An 18,324-nucleotide genomic window follows, 5' to 3' on the forward strand; every position below is an offset into this window, starting at 1 on the left:
GCAGAGAAGAATGTTACCTTTCCAGACAATTTTCATAAAGGATAGAGAAAAGAAGGGAGAGTTTAAGTCCTCCTCCTAGTCCCAACTGGTGCAAAATGCACTTTGGATTTGCCAGCTAGTCCAGGAGCGCTCACTGCACCAGCAGAAAAGACTAGATTTCCTGAAGCAGGGACTCCTTCATCTGAAGTAGGAAGACCTGTAACAAACTGGGCATCAGAACAGAAGTATAGTTCTGCAAAGATTCTCCATTAGCCTCTGAAACATTTTGGTATCCACACAGAACTCACCCAGGAAATTTCTTTCATTGCTGTGGTTAGACTACTCAAGATTCTCACATTAGCCCTTTTGGACACAGGGGAATCACATTCAGCTGATTGTTCACCGCAACCCCAAATCTTCAGAGTGACTGCTTCCTAGGATATAATCCCCTATCTTGTAAGGAGGGCTGTGGCCTTCGTTCTTTGTTCCTAGCTGTATACGTGCATACTGCTTGCTTGTGCCCCCACGTTACCAGCCGATCCATATTACTCTGTATCAGTAATCTGTCCTTTATTTACCACTCCCCCAATTTTTGTCACTTTTGAATTTTATCAGAGATGATTTGATTTCTTTCAAGTCATTAAATAGGGTAGGACCATGAACTGATCTGCGCGGGACCCCACTTGGAACTCCCCACTCAGTGATAGATGTCAAAATGTAACTGTAAAGGTGAAATCATCAGTTAACCACCTTTTAATCCATTTAATGTGGACCACATTAATTTTGTGCCATTCTGTCTTTTATCAAAATGTTATGAAGTACCAAATCAAATGCATTATAGCAGTCTTAAATATATGACCTTGTCTGAAGAAGATTTGCAAGTAAGGTTCCATTCCTTTGCAGCAGCAGCCTCCTTTTGTAGGAGGCAGCTAATGTTCCCACATAATTCCTTGCTTTATATGGAGGGAACTTCCATTAGGGTGACCAGATGTTAAGGGGAAAATATCGGGACTGCCGCGGGGGGGCGTTTTTTGTTGTTGTTTTTTTTAACACTCGCCCATCTGGGAGTTCAGCGGCAATTTGGCGGAGAGCCCTTCAGTCGTGGACGGTCTTTGGCAGTATTTCGGCGGCAGGTAATAAACCTTGCCGCCAAAGACAGAAGCACCCGCCGCTGAAATACCACCAAAGACCGTCCACGACTGAAGGACTCTCCACTGAATTGCCGCCAAAGACCGGGAAACAAAATATCAGGAGAAATGGCGTCCCGACCGTACTCTGGTCGGGACGTGGGACAAACTTCTCAAAATTGGGACAGTCCCAATTTAATCAGGATGTCTGGTCACCCTAACTTCCATTCCTACTTATTACTCTACTATACTGCTTATTGTTATACTGCTTCTATGATTCACTGTTTTCTAGTCACTGCTTCCCATTAGTGAGAAGGAGGACAGCAGGTGTGGATCAGAATGGGGAGAAGAGAAAATATTTATTATTTTTATTTATTGATTGGTATTAGCTTCATTTCTCATCTCATTCCACCCATCCAGTAGTTTGGTAAATGAACAAAATACAAACTGAATTTTTTTTTAAAGAGACACACATATAATACATTGTCAAGTTGTTGTCATCATGCTAATAATGAGTAGCTGGAATATTTCTTCAGCTTTGGGAGAACTCTTAGTGGCCTAATCTGAAGAGCAAGACATAAATCATGGAGACTCCAGCAACAACACTGGATAGTCTCTGAATTACATAGGTAGGTGGCATTGACCTATTAGTGATGAATGAGAGAAGCTACCAATAGAGAGTAAACTATCAGGTAAGAAATTTACCATTGCTTGTGCTGCATAGATTTTGCTAAAATTTAAATGTAATGACAGTTCTGTAGAATTTGAACTATAAATCCTTATTGTATGATGTCACAGATCTGGTTGGGACAAGCTGTAGAGACCAAACCTAAAAATCATTATACATGAACACTAAAACATAACTGCGTAGACTGGGATGCAGCATGTCTGCCTTTGTATTGCTCTCTATAACAGTGTTACTGTGTAGTACCACCTCAGTGGTGGTATTGATTTATTTGTAAATGTGTTTTGTGTTTAGTAAACTGTAACTTAAGACTGGATGGTCCTTTGTCCTGTGCCAGTTGTGTAATCACTATACTGCACAAGAAACCACCCTGTGCTCTTGTACAGGACTGGGCAAAGCCCAGGACTTTCATTCCCCTGAATGCAAATACTACATAAGGCTAGAAATGACAACACTAGCCTCCCAGAGGGTCATACACATGGCTACCAATTCAGGGCTTTGAGTTAAAAGCACAACAGGCTCTTTAGTCTTCCAGAGACCATAGATATAATTGCATCAAACATACACTTTTGTAGTATTCTTTCCTGAAAAGATGCTGCTGTTTTCTGATAATAGTGTCATGCCACCTCAAGTACTGTGAGAGGGTTATCAGTGCTGATACATTCAATTATAAAGATCTTTTCTGGCTCCATGGGAGGAAGGGGCTGCCATAAAATCTCCTTTTTAGATCTGGAAAAATGTAGCTTAGCAATGTTCTCTGAAAAGTGTATCAGTACCTCAACTGCAGTAATGAAATGCTAGCACTTGAGGCAAGTTGGTGTACCATTGGTGTCTTGTGACACTCTTAATGTATACTGTAGAGAACAACTTAGAAAGGAAGCATTGTCTATCTATGACTGAAGAACCAAGTATCAATTTTTGATGAGAGACACTGAAGTTATTCATTCACTAGCTTAGCTTTTCTGTTTTACTGTGTTCCTTATGCAGTATTCCTTTGTTATTTACTCTTTGCACATACAACCCTGGAACAGAGAATTTTTCATATCTCCTCATCATGTTGGTATCCAGAATGTTAATTCTGATTAGGCATGTTTCTTTATTCATGTTAATGTTTTAAAAACACAAAAAAACACCCAAACCACACCTTCCAATTAGCCATGTTCCAAACCAGCAACTAAATTTTGATGACACTTAAAAATTCTCTAAATTTTCTAAATACTAATTTTATTAGTAATTTTCTTAGTGTCTAAATATTGATGTACTCTTCTTCCACACCCCATTCTTAGGCTGCTTTTTGGAATCTTCACAGATGAAAATCAGTAAAATTCCAGAAGTATAATTAGCTTTCTCCAGAAAATAGAGGTCATCTGAATGCTTTAGGCGTAAGACAAATACGGATTTTGGAAGTTGGATGCAACTTATTTAAGTTCATGAAGTTTCATAGGTATACACCAGGTCTGTCTGGTCCAAAAATTAAACCCATAACTAACTTAGAAGATTGGACACTTCCTGTTTACCCTATTGTTGTGGTTTGCAGTCACTGGAAAATGCTAACAATGAATTGAAATGAATAACTAGAGCACGGGTTGGCAACCTCTGGCACATGGCTCTCCAGGGTAAGCCCCCTGGTGGGCTGGGCCAGTTTTTCCTGCCACGTTGGCAGGTTCGGCCAATCACAGCTCCCACTGGCCGCAGTTCGCTATTCCAGGCCAACGGGGGAGGCAGGAAGCCGCGGCCAGCGCATACCTCAACCCGCACAGCCTCCTGCAGCCCCCATTGGCCTAGGATGGCGAACTGCAGCCAGTGGGAGCCATGATCGGCTGAACTTGCCGACACGGCAGGTAAACAGACTGGCCCGGCCCGCCAGGGGGCTTACCCTGACGAGCTGTGTGCCGAAGATTGCCGACCTCTGAACTAGATCAAAGAGAGCAAAATGAAGACTGGTTGCTCCCTAACCACCCAATCTAACCCAAAACATTTAACATATTAAATTGGAATCAGAAAAACGTAGCTCCTTACTTAACATGAGCTAATCACTTCTTGTTTTAAGTTATATACTCAACTTCCTCCAGCGTTGCTAAAGCTAAATTTTGAACTAATGGATACCACAATTGTCCTATTAAAAGCTCGATGCTGTTAAGCTGTAAAAATGTCCCTCTCAAATATCCAAAAAAGTGATACTCCCGAAATCATCGATTCATTCCAACATCAGTGATAGGTCAGCTTCAGTTTTAAAGAACAAAAATGGTCCTTCAGAATGCAAGCAGAAAGACAGCCTTTAATTATAGCAGTCACTATGTGCTCGAGTTATAATAAAGCTGCAATCCTTTGGGTGGACATGTCTGTAATATCTGTGTTTGTGCCACACTTCTCACTTCAAACAGTTTTCTTAGCTGAAATCCATAAAATAGAATTGGTAACATCAGGTGACCTTTCTCTAAATTGGAGGCCTCCTTCCAAATGACTGCCTCATGGAAGAAATTAATATAACTAAGTAAAAACTTTGTTGATCTGGGGAAAATGTCAAATTAGTTTTTTCCCCTATACTCTTCAGGTCATAATGAAGGGTACCAAATTTAAGATTCTAGCTTAATTAGAAAATTTAAATTATGTAATTCACCCCTGTATCTATACAGTATACTTCCAATTATCTAAATTGCATGGGGGACACGTATTTTATTTTGGTAATTGAGAGTCTGGATAATTGAGGGCAGGAACTATTCAGCAGTGAGGTGTATCCACAGCTGGAGGTTTGTCCTCCTCCTCCTCACAGTTCTGGCTGGTGGTCTCTGCCCCACCTCGACTGTAGCCTCCTCCTTGCCCACCTCATGCCTTCAGGGATCAGGTGTCACCAGCCTTGTGGCATCATAGGGAGTCCTCAGCAGAGCCGCAGTCACAGCCCTGCTCACTCACTCCTGCAGAAGGCTTCCTATGGTGCCATAGGAGCCAATTAGCAGTAGAGTGGTCATGCATGCATCCCGGAGCCTGTCACATTACTTCTGCGGTAAGTATCTTATGCTATGAGACAAAGAAGTGATTCAGTTAATGTGGAAATTGGGGTAATAGAGTTTTAGGTAAATGGGAGCATACTGTAATAGTTAAATTACTGTGAACTGCTTCTCAGAAGTTAGTTCACCAGGAAGTGGTGTTGCATTGTTAAATAAGACTAGCTTGCAGTCCTTCAGCTGAGAGATGGGGATAAAATTTTCAGTTCTGATTTAGTGACTTGTAACCAACCAACTATCAAAAGGGCATGTTCTTACATAAGAACAGCCATACTGTGTCAGACCAGTGGTCCATCTAACCCAGTATACTATCTTCCAACAGTGGCTGGTGCCAGATGCTTCAGAGGGAATGAACAAAACTGAGCAATCACCCTGACCATATTGGATAATAGACATAGATCAGGGGTCTCAAACACATGGCCCGTGGGGTTATTTCCTGCAGCTGACAAGCTCCCCTCACCCACTGCCCCCTCTTCCCCCTAGTGCACGGCGTCCCTGCTCCTCTGCCTACCTCCAGGCACTTCCCGCTGACAAACAGCTGTTTGGCAGCACATAGCGCTTTCCAGGGGGGAGGAGCAGGGAGTGTGCGCTCTCGGAGGAGGTGGAGAGGAGGCGACACGGGGCAGGGATTTGGGGAAGGGGTTGGAATAGGGATAGTGACAGGGCGAGTTGGGGTGGGGACTTTGGGGAAGGGGTTGGAATGGGAATGGGAAGAGGCAGGGCAGGGACGGGGTCTCATGGAAGGGGTGGAGTAGGAGTGGGGTTTTTTGTACTTTTTCATATAAAAGTGTCAATGATGTGGCCCTTGGGCCAATGTACTAGTGTTGATGTGGCCCTCGTGGTGATTTGAGTTTGAGATCCCTGACGTAGACAGACCTATCCTCCATGAACTTACCTAATTCTTTTTTGAACCCGGTTATACTTTTGGCCTTCATGATATCCTCTGGTAGTGAGTTCCACAGGTGACTGAATTGTGTAACAAAGTACTTCCTTTTGTTTGTTTCAAACCTGCTGCCTAGTCATTTCATTGGGTGACCCTTAGTTCCTGTATTATTTGAAAGGGTAAATAACACTTTCTCCACGCCATTCAAGATTTTATAGACCTTTATCAAATCCTCCCCCTAGTCATCTCTTTTCCAAACTGAACAGTCCCAGTCTTCTTAGTGTCTCCTCATATGGAAGCTGCTACATAGCCCTAATTTGTTTTTGTTGCTCTTCTCTGTATGTTTTCCAATTTCAATCTCTTTTTTGGGATGAGGCAACCATATTCAAGGTGAGGGTGTACCATGGTTTTTATCTTATTTTTTCTCTTGCATGGTTCAGAACATGGTTTGCTTTTTTGACTGCTGCTCTGTGTTGAACAGATGTTTTCAGAGAACTATCCACAATGACTCTCAGATCTTTCTTGAGTGCTAATTTAGATATTGTAATTTATTATGTATAGTTGGGATTGTTTTCCAGTGTGCATTACTTTGCATTTGTCAACATTGAATTTCATCTGTTTTGTTACTCAGTCACCCAGTTTTGTGAGATCCCTTTGTGACTCTTCACAATCTGCGTTGGACTTAACTATCTTGACTAATTTTGTATAATCTGCAAACTTTGCCACTTCACTGTTTACCCCTTTTTCCAGATCATTTATGAATATTACAGCACAAGTTCCAGAACAGATCCTTGGAGGACACTGCTATTTACCTTCTTCACTGTGAAAACCGGCCATTTGTTCCTACTCTTTGCTTCCTATCCTTTAACCAGATACTGATCCATGAAAGGACTTTCTCACTTATCCCATGACTCTGTACTTTACTGAAGAGCCATTGGTGATGGACCTTGTCAAAGGCTTTCTGAAAATCTAAGTACACTATATCCACTGGATCACCCTTGTCCACATGTTTATTGACCCCTCTCAAAGAATTCCAGTAGATTGAGGCATGCTTTCCCTTTACAAAAGCAATGTTGATTTGTTCCCAGCATATGTCCATCTGTATGTCTGATAATTTTCAACCAATGTGTCTGGTACTGAAGTTAGGCTTACTGGCTGTAACTGCCAGGATTGCCTCTGGAGCCTTCATAAAAAATTGGCATTACATTAGATATTCTCCAGTCATCTGGTACAGAGGCTGATTTAAGTGATGGGTTACACACCAAAGTTAGTAGTTTTGCAATTTCCTATATTGAGTTTCTTCAGAACTCTTGGGTGAATGCTGTCTGGTCTGACTTATGGTTAAATTCATCCACTTGTTGCAAAACCACCTCTATTGACACCTTAGTCTGAGACTGTTCCTCAGATCACCGAAAAAGAATGGCACAGATGTGGGAATCTTCCTCCCATCTTCTGCAGTGAAGATTGATGTGAAGAATTAATGTACCATCCTTGCAGTGGCCTTGTCTTCCTTGAGTGCTCCTTAATACATTCATTTTGGCCCCACTGATTGTTTTACTCCTGGGGGAATTCTGTACCACTGTGCATGTGCAGAATTTAGGTTCCCTGAAGATCTCTTTGCTTCTCCACAGAAAAATGACTTTCCAACTGGGAAGCAAAGGGAAGCCACAAGAGTGGTCATGCAACCCTCCCCAGCAGTGTTTCATGTGCCATGGGCAGGCAGCAAAGAGGTAAATCACTGAGGGGCGGGAGGCAGGACTGAGGAAGATCCAGCTGGTGGTTCCTACCTTGCATTGAACTCAGCTGCTTGTCCGGGCTAGGCTGGGCTGGAGAGGATGGGATTTCCTCTTCCCCAGCACAGCATCCAGGGCCCGGTCAGACCCATCTCCGGATTTCTCCCCTGGCTGTAGGAAGCTCTGCAAACTCCAGCCACCCACCCACATGCTTCCTGCACCCATTGCTCCTCAGCTGCAGGGAGAGGGATCCCCATCCACCCAACCCCTGTGCATTCAGAACTCCCCCCATAACCCCCCCACTTCCCTTGCATCTGAACCACCCTGACGAGTCAACCACACCCAGATCTCCACCTCACCGAGCCCCAACCAGTTGCATGTGAATACCCACCCCACTGAGCCCCACTTACCCAGCATCTGGACCACCGAGCCCCACACACCCAGACCCACTCGCTAAGCTCTATCTCCTTCACACCCAGACCCCCCTGCTGAGACCCAACCACCTTCACCTGGACCCCCCTGCAGAGTCCTATTACCATTGCGCTCTGAACCCCCCAACAAGTCCCTGTGCATCCAGTCCCCTCTGCACCCGGATCCTCCATTGAGCCACATGGACCCAGATTGCCCCACGCAGAACCTTCTCAACCCACACCTGGATCCCCCCACACTAAGCCCTTCCATATTTGGATCCTGCCTTGCTGAGCCTGCCTCCCACACTTGGTACACCTGGAACGGAGGGGCAGGGCTTTGGGGTGTTCTGAGGCGGGCCCAGTCCTTGCACTATGTCAGGGTTGGGTGTAGTCTCACTGCTGGGTCCATGTTCCCGAGTGTGTGTGGGGGGGTGGGGAGAGCGGCACAGTGATCTCCCACCTTTGTGCTGCCAGTGTGCTGTGCTCCCCAATACCGTGCTGGGGCCTCCACATTTATTTGACAAATAAAATTTGCAGAATTTTAAAATAGTGTGCACACAGTTTTTTAATTTTTTTGGTGCAGAATGTTTAATGTTTTGGCTCAGAATCCCCTCAGGAGTATTGTTTGACAGGCTTTCTGCTTCTGGTCTACTTAATTTTGCTTTTAGTTTTTTGTCTTTTGCTAGTTCTGTTTTTGCCTGCCTAATTGTACTTTTTACACTTTTTTCTTCAGTGGGATTTGACTTCCAATTTTTAAAGGATGTCTCTTTATCTCTAATTGCCTCTTTCACTCTGTTTAGCCATAGTGACATTGTTTTGGTCTTTTTTTATTTTTTTTTTTTATTTGGGGGATACGTTTACTTTGAGCCTCTATTATGGTGTGTTTAATCAGTTTCCATGCAGCTTGCAGGCATCTCACTCTTGTTACTTTTTCTTTTTCTTTCCATTTAACTAGTTTCCTCATTTTTATGCAGTTCCTCTTTTTGACGTTAAGATGCTACTTTGGTGGCTTTCTTTGGTATTCCCCCCGCCACAAGGATGTTAAATTTAATTACATTGTGATTGCCATTTACAAGCAGTTACTAGTGGATTGTGGATACTTCTGCTTGTTGGAGCTGCCCCTTCCCCTACTGCCACTGAGTTTCAGAAATCTGAGAAGCAAAACCTGTGGAGGCCATGCAAGTGCTGTCTTTTGGCCCTGAGCATGTGGAGTCAAAGCCATGTGGCCCCAACTGCCTCAGTGCCTCTTTTTTCTATCTTGCTGTAGAAAAACTGTTGATGAACCCTTTGGGAGAGCTTAGGGTTGACAATAAGTAAGCATGTTTTCAAAAGTGTTAAACCACATCTGTGCTAGTATTTAAAACCATGATAGTTACTGTTAGCTAATTCTTCAACAAAAAAAACTTTAAAAACAGACTCCAGTGAGAAACTGCCGAACTGGAATTAATTTGCATACTGGACACCATCAAATTAGGCTTGAATACAGACTGAGAGTGGATAGGTCACTATAAAAACTAATTTCCCCCTGCTGATACTCGCACCTTCTTGTAAACCAGTGGTTCTCAAACTTTTGTACTAGTGACCCCTTTCACATAGCAAGCTTCTGAGTGTGCCCCCCCATTATAAATTAATAACATTTTTTATATATTTCACACCAATATAAATGCTGGAGACAAAGCGAGGTTTAGAGTGGAGGCTGATGTCTTGTGACCCCCGCCATGTAATAACCTAGTGACCCCCTGAGGGGCCTCGACCCCCAGTTTGAGAACCTTGTTGTAAACTGTTTGAAATGGGCCACCTTAATTACATTGGCCTCATTAGCACTACAAAAGAGATTGTTGAGAATAGCCCATTTCTACCTTAATTGAATTGGCTTGTTAGCACTGACCCCTGCACACTTGGTAGGGCAACTCCCATCTTTTCATATGCTGTGTATTTATACCTCCCTACTGTAATTTCCACTTTATGCATCTGATGAGGTGGGCTGTAGCCCATGAAAGCTTATGCCCAAATAAATTTGTTAGTCTCTAAGGTGCGACAAGGAATCCTAGTTTTTGCTGCTATTCTTTTATATTCTTAAACGTGACTTGTTTGCTACTCTAGATGTGACTGTGAGAGGGTTAAGAAGGTTAAACTGAGGGAGTTAGTGAGTAAACTTTTTCCTTTCCTTTCCTTTCCTTTCTGTATTGTGGTTTGTTTTCCATAGTGAACTTGCTTTCAGGGTTAATTAGTCTAAATAGCTATGTTGAAGATGCTTGATGTATTAGATTTTTGTCTCATTTGTCAGTGTAACATTAATCACTATGTGCTTCTTGCCTTTGTAACAAACTTTTAAAATCTTCTTTTAAAGAATCCTCCTTTTCTTTAGGCCAGCAGGGATCATTATAATCATCTGGTCTGACTTCCTGCATAACAAGGCCAAAGAATCTTAGCCAGTAATCGCTGCATTAAGCCAAAATTTCTGCTTGAGCTATAGCATATCATTTAGGAAGTCTGCATATCAAGACTTCAAATAATTGAGAATCCACTACATATGTAAGTAAGCTATTTCAGTGGTTATTTACCCTTGCCATTAAAAATGTGCACTTTATTTCTAGTCTGAATTTGCTTAACTTCAGTTTTCAACCTTAGAATCTTGTTAGGCTTTTTTCCTTTAGGATTCAAGTCTCGTCTCAGTATAGGTACTTTTTAGTTTTGTGGTTTGTATTACCTTCTCTTGCCTAAACTAAAGAGATCGAGCTGCTTTAGTTTTTCTTTAAAGGCTTAAAGGCATGTGTGGAGAATGAGAAATTTCTGTATTTTTATTAAAAAGATATGTTAGTCAGTTACCCAGCTGCTTTTCTACTGTTACCTACTGGGTATGAAAGGATTAATTTCTTTCCAGGAACAAGGGGAATAAGAGATCAAATGACTAGGTCACGTAGACATGCTGGAATTGGTATGAATGGACTATCAAGATCTGTCAAAATGTGAATGGAGCCACCGTGGAGATACCAGTTAATGGTCCAACCATTGGTCTTTCAGTGTAACAGCTGCCAACCAAGGGGACTTTTTGGATGTGGACAGGCAAATTACATGTCTGACCACAACTCCACCCTTCCTGGGCAGGGGCAGGACATGTGAAAATAGCATGACTGAAACTTGAAACAAAGGATTTTGAAGTGTTAGCAAACTCTGGTAAGAACCCTGTTCTCATAGTTGATGGTAAATCAGTCTCATATGGATGGGCAAGATGAGGAAGGTTGACTGCAAGCATGCAGTCTGCCGGCAAAATGAGACCCTGCTAACTAAACAAGGAGATGCTGTCAGGCCAGATGGAAGACTTTTTTTAGTTTTGCTTGATCTTTTTAACCCAAAGCCATAAATACTGTATTCCAGTGGACTAATAAATGCCAGTTTATTTTATAAAGGCTGTCTTTTGTCACTGCAAACAGCTGCTGGTTGCATAACTGCCATACGAGTAAGTCTTCAATGGGGGGGGTGGAGAAGTAGAGGGGGTCCAAGCTCATTTGGATCTGCTGAAGAAGCTACAGTGAGAAACAGGTGCAGCAGGCAGGGATGCAGTCTTAGAGTAACAGCCATAGGAGTCTGAAAAGCTGTACAAAGGTCAGAAGCATAGCACACCCTTAGTATCCGTAACAGCGTATTTTCCAAACATCAGATCCTTTTTGAAGCTTTTTTCTTACCTCTTCCAGTTTTTAACGTTTTTGAATTGTGGACACCAGACGTGGACAACTATTCCAGTAATAGTCTCGCTAATATTACGTTCAGATATAATACTAATCTCCCTACTCCTACTTGATATTCCACAGCCTATATATCCAAAGCTTGTGTTCTCAGCCACTTAGCTAAAGCGTTGCACTCGGAGCTCATGTTAGATTGGTTGTCACTGCTTTCCAGGCTACATCCCCGTCCCATAAGTGGGGTTTCCTAGATGCATGACCGTGCATTTGGCTGTGTTAGAACAAATGTTCAAATGAACATACCTTACCAGGTATTCCAGATGGTCTGTCCGTGACTTGCCTTTATCATTTACCATGAGTTCTTGTCATCTACACATTTTATCAGCAGTGATTTTATATTTTCTACCACATCATTGATAGATATTGAATAGCATAGCCCAGAGAGCAGATCCCTGTGGGACTGCACTAGAAACCCCTCACTTAGGGCATGTCTTACCTAGCAATGTTAAGCGCTGCTGCGGCAACGCTTTAACATGGCTTGTGTAGTTGCGCCATAGTGCTGGGAGAGAGCACTCCCAGTCCTAAAAAAACCACTTCCGCATGGGGAATAGCTACCAGCACTGGAAGCACAGCTACCAGCGCTAGTGCACTGTCTACACTGGCACTTTACAGCGCGGAAACTTGCAGGACTTTCACACCCCTGAGAAAGTTGCAGTGCTGTAAAGTGCCAGTGTAGACAAGCCCTTACAGTTACTTTGTGATCTATCAATTAACCACTTTTTTTGGCGTCTTGAGAACTCCACAACTTTTAAGACCACGTTCCAACCCTTCCTGTTCTGTTGTCTTTGAGCTTTAGGACTGTTAGGGAGGGGACAAATGTGGTAGAAACACATGCAGGAAATAGTTCTGCTGCTATAATTAAAACAAAATTACTGTCTTTTGATTTGAGGGACCAAATTACATGTACTGTTAGTATGTGGTGTTTGAATTAAAGTGGTGGTTGTACTTTCATACAGCAATCATTCTATTTTTGGAAACCAAGTGAAATTCCAAGATACAAATGCATTTTTGAAAGGATTAGTTAAAAATTCAATTCATGTCAGACTGATGAAGCACTGAACAGCTGGTGCTATGTTGGAAGTAGCTGCTGATAAAGAGTTGTCATTCATGTACTTTAAAAATACCTCTCCTGGTACCAGATTACTCTATCAGCTTTAAGTTAAGGTGATTCAAGGTAAATGTATACCTAGGAGCAGTTACATTTCTAAATCTGTCTTCAGGACTTCATAACTCCTACAATGCATAACACTAGCCTAGACTATAACTATGCCTTTTTTTTTTATGGCAAACCTCAAAATAGCATTCTTATGCTCTGGCAGGATCCTTAAACCAAATCAGTGTGTTTTTTCCCCTACAAACTAGTCCAAGTATACTTAGACAAAATACTAAGGGCTGTAGCAGAAAACTTTAAACTTTGTAAGTTGTGTGAATAAATAAGTGCCTTTGTTTTGAAAGTGATCAGCCTCACCCCTCTCTCTCTCTCTCTCTCTCTCTCTCTCTCTCTCTCCTTGGAATGGGAGCTGTAAGCGTTCACCTTTTTTAGGTAAGCACCCAAGCTTACAAATGTGGGTGGTCATAGTTTCTTTTTTTATGGGTAGGCTTTTGTAAAGAGTTGGGTTTTGCATTAACATCTCTGGATGGTCACACTGGACTACATCTCCATTTCACAATAGTTTGTCTGGCTCTTTCTAGTTTTCATGTTCCTGATGAGCACATTTTAGGATCATAAATAACAAGGACTTTCTTGTTATTTATGGTAGCCTAATTCCACTCCAACAATGTAGTATTTGACACGGAATTGTGTTCCAGAAGCTGTTTTAATTTATTTTTTCTGTCCCTCCACTCCCGAATGCTTAACAGTGTGTGTGTAGGGGGGGAACCATGAAAAGATGCACCAGTTTACACTGTTCATAGTGTTGTCTTCCTGATGCTGCAAAAGAGCTTGAAATTTTTGTTCTCATTCCTCTCAATAGTGAACACTGAAACCTCAATTCAATAATTTCAGTGTCAACATTAACTGTTTCACTACTGATCTCTTTACTGATCTCATCCACCTAATGTGTTTACCTGCAATCTGATGCACACCAACTCTCTCTTGGGCAACTTCTTAAAACCTCCAGTTCTGCCTTCTAATTTGTGCACAAGTTAGACATCAGTCAGTACAAAAATACGCAAATATTAAAAACAATGTGGGGACAGTGTAAAATTGAACTTCATATTAAAATAAATATAGATTATTATACTGATTGCTCTAATATTTAATTCACTAAAACTACCTATTTAAAACTATTATCTGAAGCTGCCACAGAATCCAGGGACTTTGCTACAGAAATTGTCCAGACTACACAAGACCTTATCAATAGGAAACAATATTAACCCATAAAGATGGAATGCATTTTCTCTGGTAGTGATGGGACTTCTTTCTGAGATGCAGGTTTAGAGCTTCTGTGAATTGCACTACTGTAACTCAGTGCTTCAGTAAGTGCATTTCAATTGGTTCAATAATGTGAAATCTGCTTTATTGCAAATTTGGTGAGTCTGTTCTAAGTATGTGTGTATATTTGTGTCTTCTGTACACTTTCTTATAAAGGGAGGAAAACTATTCTCCCTGCATCCAAGTCTAGTACTGATACAAGGCTTCCACATATAAACAGATATTCCAGGAATGCAAACAACCTCTCATTTGGCTGCAGGAGAGCCTTCTGTATTTAAAGTCCTTGCTGGGAAGCAAAGGAGAGTCCAGACTAAAATAGTTCAAGCTGCCGGCAGGGAGGGGGTTGTTGATACTTGACAAAGTGTGATTAAAACTTGATGTTTGTTTTCTTTTACATTATTTTAAATTTTAAATCAAACATTAAGTGAGACTTCAAACTAACTGCTGTGCTTTTGATGATTTTCTGGACTTCAGGAAGAGTTTATAGGGAATGTAACCTACAGTGTCAAGTTTGTTTTGACCTTCACTACTTCATGTTAATATCATGTGTGGCCTGTAATGTTGCTGAATAAAGGGAGGAAATTCTCCCTGCAAACAAGTATAGAAAAGTGTTTATTCTCCTATTTTCTCTCTCATAATACAAAAAGGGAAACTTTTTGATACTGAAAGACATCAAATCTGAATGTGATAAAAAGGAAATACCTTATACAGATATACCTGTTTATACCTGTGGAACTCAATACCAGACATCACTGAGGCCAAGAAACCAATAGACTTAAAAGATTAAAATTTTCCATCCAATTCTTTATGTACATTAACATCTTGCTTGCTTTTAGAGAGCTGATCTAGGTTAAGCAGAAGTTTTTGTTGATCTGTCCACAGTGACACCCAAGATCTTTCCTAAGTGACAAACATTAATTGGAACCCAGCAATGTGTGTGGATAGTTCAGATTGTTCCTTTCACTGTAACCATGTTTTGATAAATGCAATTAACTTCCCATGTTGTTCATTCAGCTAACTGCTTAAATCTAAAGTTTCTCTCACAAAATTTAGTTATCCACAGATTTTGTCATCTTGCCGTTGATCATGTTTAATAAATTAATCACTGGTTTTGGTAAGGAAACTTGGTGTGCTTCATTATTAACAAATAGGCATTTTTCAGAGTGGTAGCAGTGTTAATGTGTATCAGCAAAAACAACAGGGAGTACTTGTGGCACCTTAGAGACTAACACATTTATTTGGGCATAAGCTTTCATGGGCTAAAACCCACTTCATCAGATGCATGGGTGGAAAATACAACAGGAAGATGTATATACACAGTACATGAAAAGATGGGAGTTGCCTTACCAAGTTGGGGGGGGGGTCAGTTCTAACGAGACAATTCAATTAAAATGGGCTAGTATCAACAGGAGGAAAAATAAACTTTGTAGTGGTAATCAGGGTGGCCCATTTTAAACAGTTGACAAGAAGGTGTGATTAACAGTAGGGGGAAATTAGCTTGAGGAAATTTAGTTTTTAGTTTTTGTAGTAAACAATCCACTCCCAGTCTTTATTCAGGCCTAATTTGATGGTGTCCGGTTTGCAAATTAATTCCAGTTCTGCAGTTTCTCATTGGAGACTTGTTTTGTCTCTTGGACAATCCATGTCAGTTCTTTTAGTTCTCAAGACCTTGTGATTACTTGATTTTTGTGAAGTAATTTGTCAAGGATAATTTAATTCACCATTTGTTTAGTATTCTCTTTTTTGATAAGCCAAAATCGAGTATTGTTGCTTTAATAGAAACTTTATTTGTTTTCTAGCTGTAAAACAGAAATTTGAGGTCTTCACTCAATCTTCAGAATCTCTTCCTTATCCAGTTAGATGAATCCATACTCTATTAGACATTTAGGAATAATATTCTGTCATCTAAACTAAAAAATAAAAGCCAACACGTGTATCTCAATCTAGATTCAGGACATTTGATCTCATCATTACTACCATGTTAAATGCAATGTCTCTTGTAGTCTTTCTTATATGGTGTTACTGGATACATTTGTTGGTACATCATAGATGGGATCAGAGTTAAGGTTGTTTGTGTTAACCATGCATTTCCTGACTCTAAAAGATAGAATTGTTTAGAGGCTTTTTCAACCGTACCTTAATTTCCTGGCTTTCATTTTTCATAACTACAACTTAACTTTGTAGTAATGCTTTTCTTAAGTAACTGATACCTTTAGAACCTCAGAAAACGTCGTCTTTGACTTGTATGTTACACATTCCAGTGATCTATGATCCTGTAAAGAGCCCATTTCAATTTTTGTAGGTTTTGTGAATTAAATCTAAGCCTTGTTACACTGGCATCTGAGTAACTTCCTTTTCTGCATGCCAACCGCCCCCCCCCCCAAAAAAAAACAAACAAAAAAAACCCATTCTCTAGGTCTGTTTCCCAATGCTTGTTTTAACTGTACCCATTCTATTATATACAGGTACAGAGTCAAACAGTCTGTCCGCTTTTTTAGAGGTACTAACAGTGCTGGGAGGACTGAAAGTTTTAACAAGCTAAATGGAGATAGTAAACAGGATGCCATTCTCAAATAGTCATAATGGTGACATTTAAAGTAAATGTATCTAAAAATGAATGTGTTCCCAGTGACAGCTAGAATAAACCAATGACAATTTGAAATTTTAAAGCAATACCATTTCAGTCAGAATTTAAAAAAAAAATATTTTTAAACTACAGTAAACTGAAACTAGGAGTCTAAAACTGCTGTCTCTAACTGCAGCATTTACAACAGCTTATCCCAGCTAGCTTGTTTGAAGTTTATCTTGCGGTTGCCTCATGTTCTCTAAAGTGACAGAGTTCACCGTTAAAGGGCTGAACAACTTAGAATTTAATTGTTGTGTAATAAGCCTTATCCCTCAATGAAATACTTCACAGAGTGAGTGGTTTCTGACAGAAAGAACGGCAAGGGGAAAAAAACTGCAAAACTGGCATTTTTACATTCCTCCACAGTGTGCCTTTTTTTTAAATTGGGACCTGCTTATATAGATGGTTCTCTGAACAGGTTTATTTCTTTACATACCACATCATTTAGTCTTTGGAATGCATGCAGCAAAAGGACAAGCCCCCAAAGTGACTTTCCAATCTGTTTTTGTGATTCCAGCCAAGTTCTCTTTAATGTATGGTGCAGGCTAAGTTGAGCTGGCTGTCTTAGAATATCACAGAACTAAAGCGCAGCTGCTGCTCTAAGTGGCACTGTGTGATAATAGAAAGGCTCTGCTATTTACTTAGACTCAAGTGCCTGGACTGGCGCACGCAGATATTATATGAAATCTGAAAGCATGAGGATAAAAGAGATTTCCTTGCGGCAAGATCCTGATCTAAGAAAGGAGTTGGCATTGCTAGCTCGAGGATGTGATTTTGTTTTACCTTCTAGATTCAAGAAGAGACTAAAAGCTTTCCAGCAGGTCCAGGTTTGTTTATGTTCTTCTCTATATAACTGCTGCCCCTACTTGAAGGCACAACTTTGATCTCCATAAACCTCATGAAGTACATGAAAGTTCTTCATTAACTAGGAATATTTGAATACTCGTTTTTTTTTCAAAATGTAGCATGTTTGTGTTCTGAAAAGAGTGCCTTACTGTGCCTTAGTCCTGTTACATGAATTGTGAATTGTTTTGAAAGCAAAAAAATCATAAATTTAGCATAACATATATATGCATGATTTGTTTGCAGATGTATGTGAAATAAAAAGGTTGGTGTACTTAATTAGCACCATTTGATTTAAAAGAATAGTTCCATTATAATCTACGTGCACTTTCCCCGTGGATATTAACTTACTGCTCACTAAAACTAGGTACAAAAAAGTAGGCTGCAGCTGTGCCCAAATATGAATGTACCCCTCCTTTAGCATGCTCTGTGTTGAATTCTACACATTACGTAACCCAATAAGACATTACCATTTTGGACTTCATGGATCAGATCAGTCCATAGTAAAGAAAATTTAAGATATTACTGTGTATTGCACAAGTATCTGCGTAACTGCTACTTTGCAACCTGTGAGTTAAATCCACCATTTTATGAAGTGGGTTCATTATTTGAGTGATTATGCATATCAAATATCACTAAGTGAAAATTATACTTGTATAGAGCAGAAATGCTCCAAGTGCTCCATTATTTTGTAAACTTTTGCAAGTGTGCTAGTTTAATGATGAAAAATTAATGTGATTTTTAAAAGGTATCAAGTATTATCGTAATTTCCTGACATATTAAAGCTTCAAGAGTTAATGCATTTATCATGTTCTTAACTTACGCCCACCTCCAATCTATGAGCAAAACGTGTCTC

At 40.6% G+C, this 18,324-nt stretch overlaps 1 protein-coding gene across 2 annotated transcripts in view; it reads left to right on the forward strand.

The window, feature by feature from the left end:
- PPP2R3B (protein phosphatase 2 regulatory subunit B''beta) overlaps positions 1 to 18,324 on the forward strand; it is a 100,697-nt gene that overhangs the window by 20,521 nt on the left and 61,852 nt on the right. The window contains exon 1 of one of the 2 annotated variants that reach the window (XM_050919468.1): positions 17,117 to 17,452. The exons of the other annotated variant lie outside the window; for it this stretch is intronic. Within the exon in view, the coding sequence (XP_050775425.1) occupies positions 17,306 to 17,452 (147 nt within the window). The 5' untranslated portion in view covers positions 17,117 to 17,305. Of the gene's footprint in view, positions 1 to 17,116; positions 17,453 to 18,324 lie in introns of those variants that run through there. 2 annotated transcript variants of the gene reach the window in all.

The sequence above is a fragment of the Gopherus flavomarginatus genome, chromosome 1 (genome assembly GCF_025201925.1).
Source record: "Gopherus flavomarginatus isolate rGopFla2 chromosome 1, rGopFla2.mat.asm, whole genome shotgun sequence".
NCBI lineage: Eukaryota > Metazoa > Chordata > Testudines > Testudinidae > Gopherus > Gopherus flavomarginatus.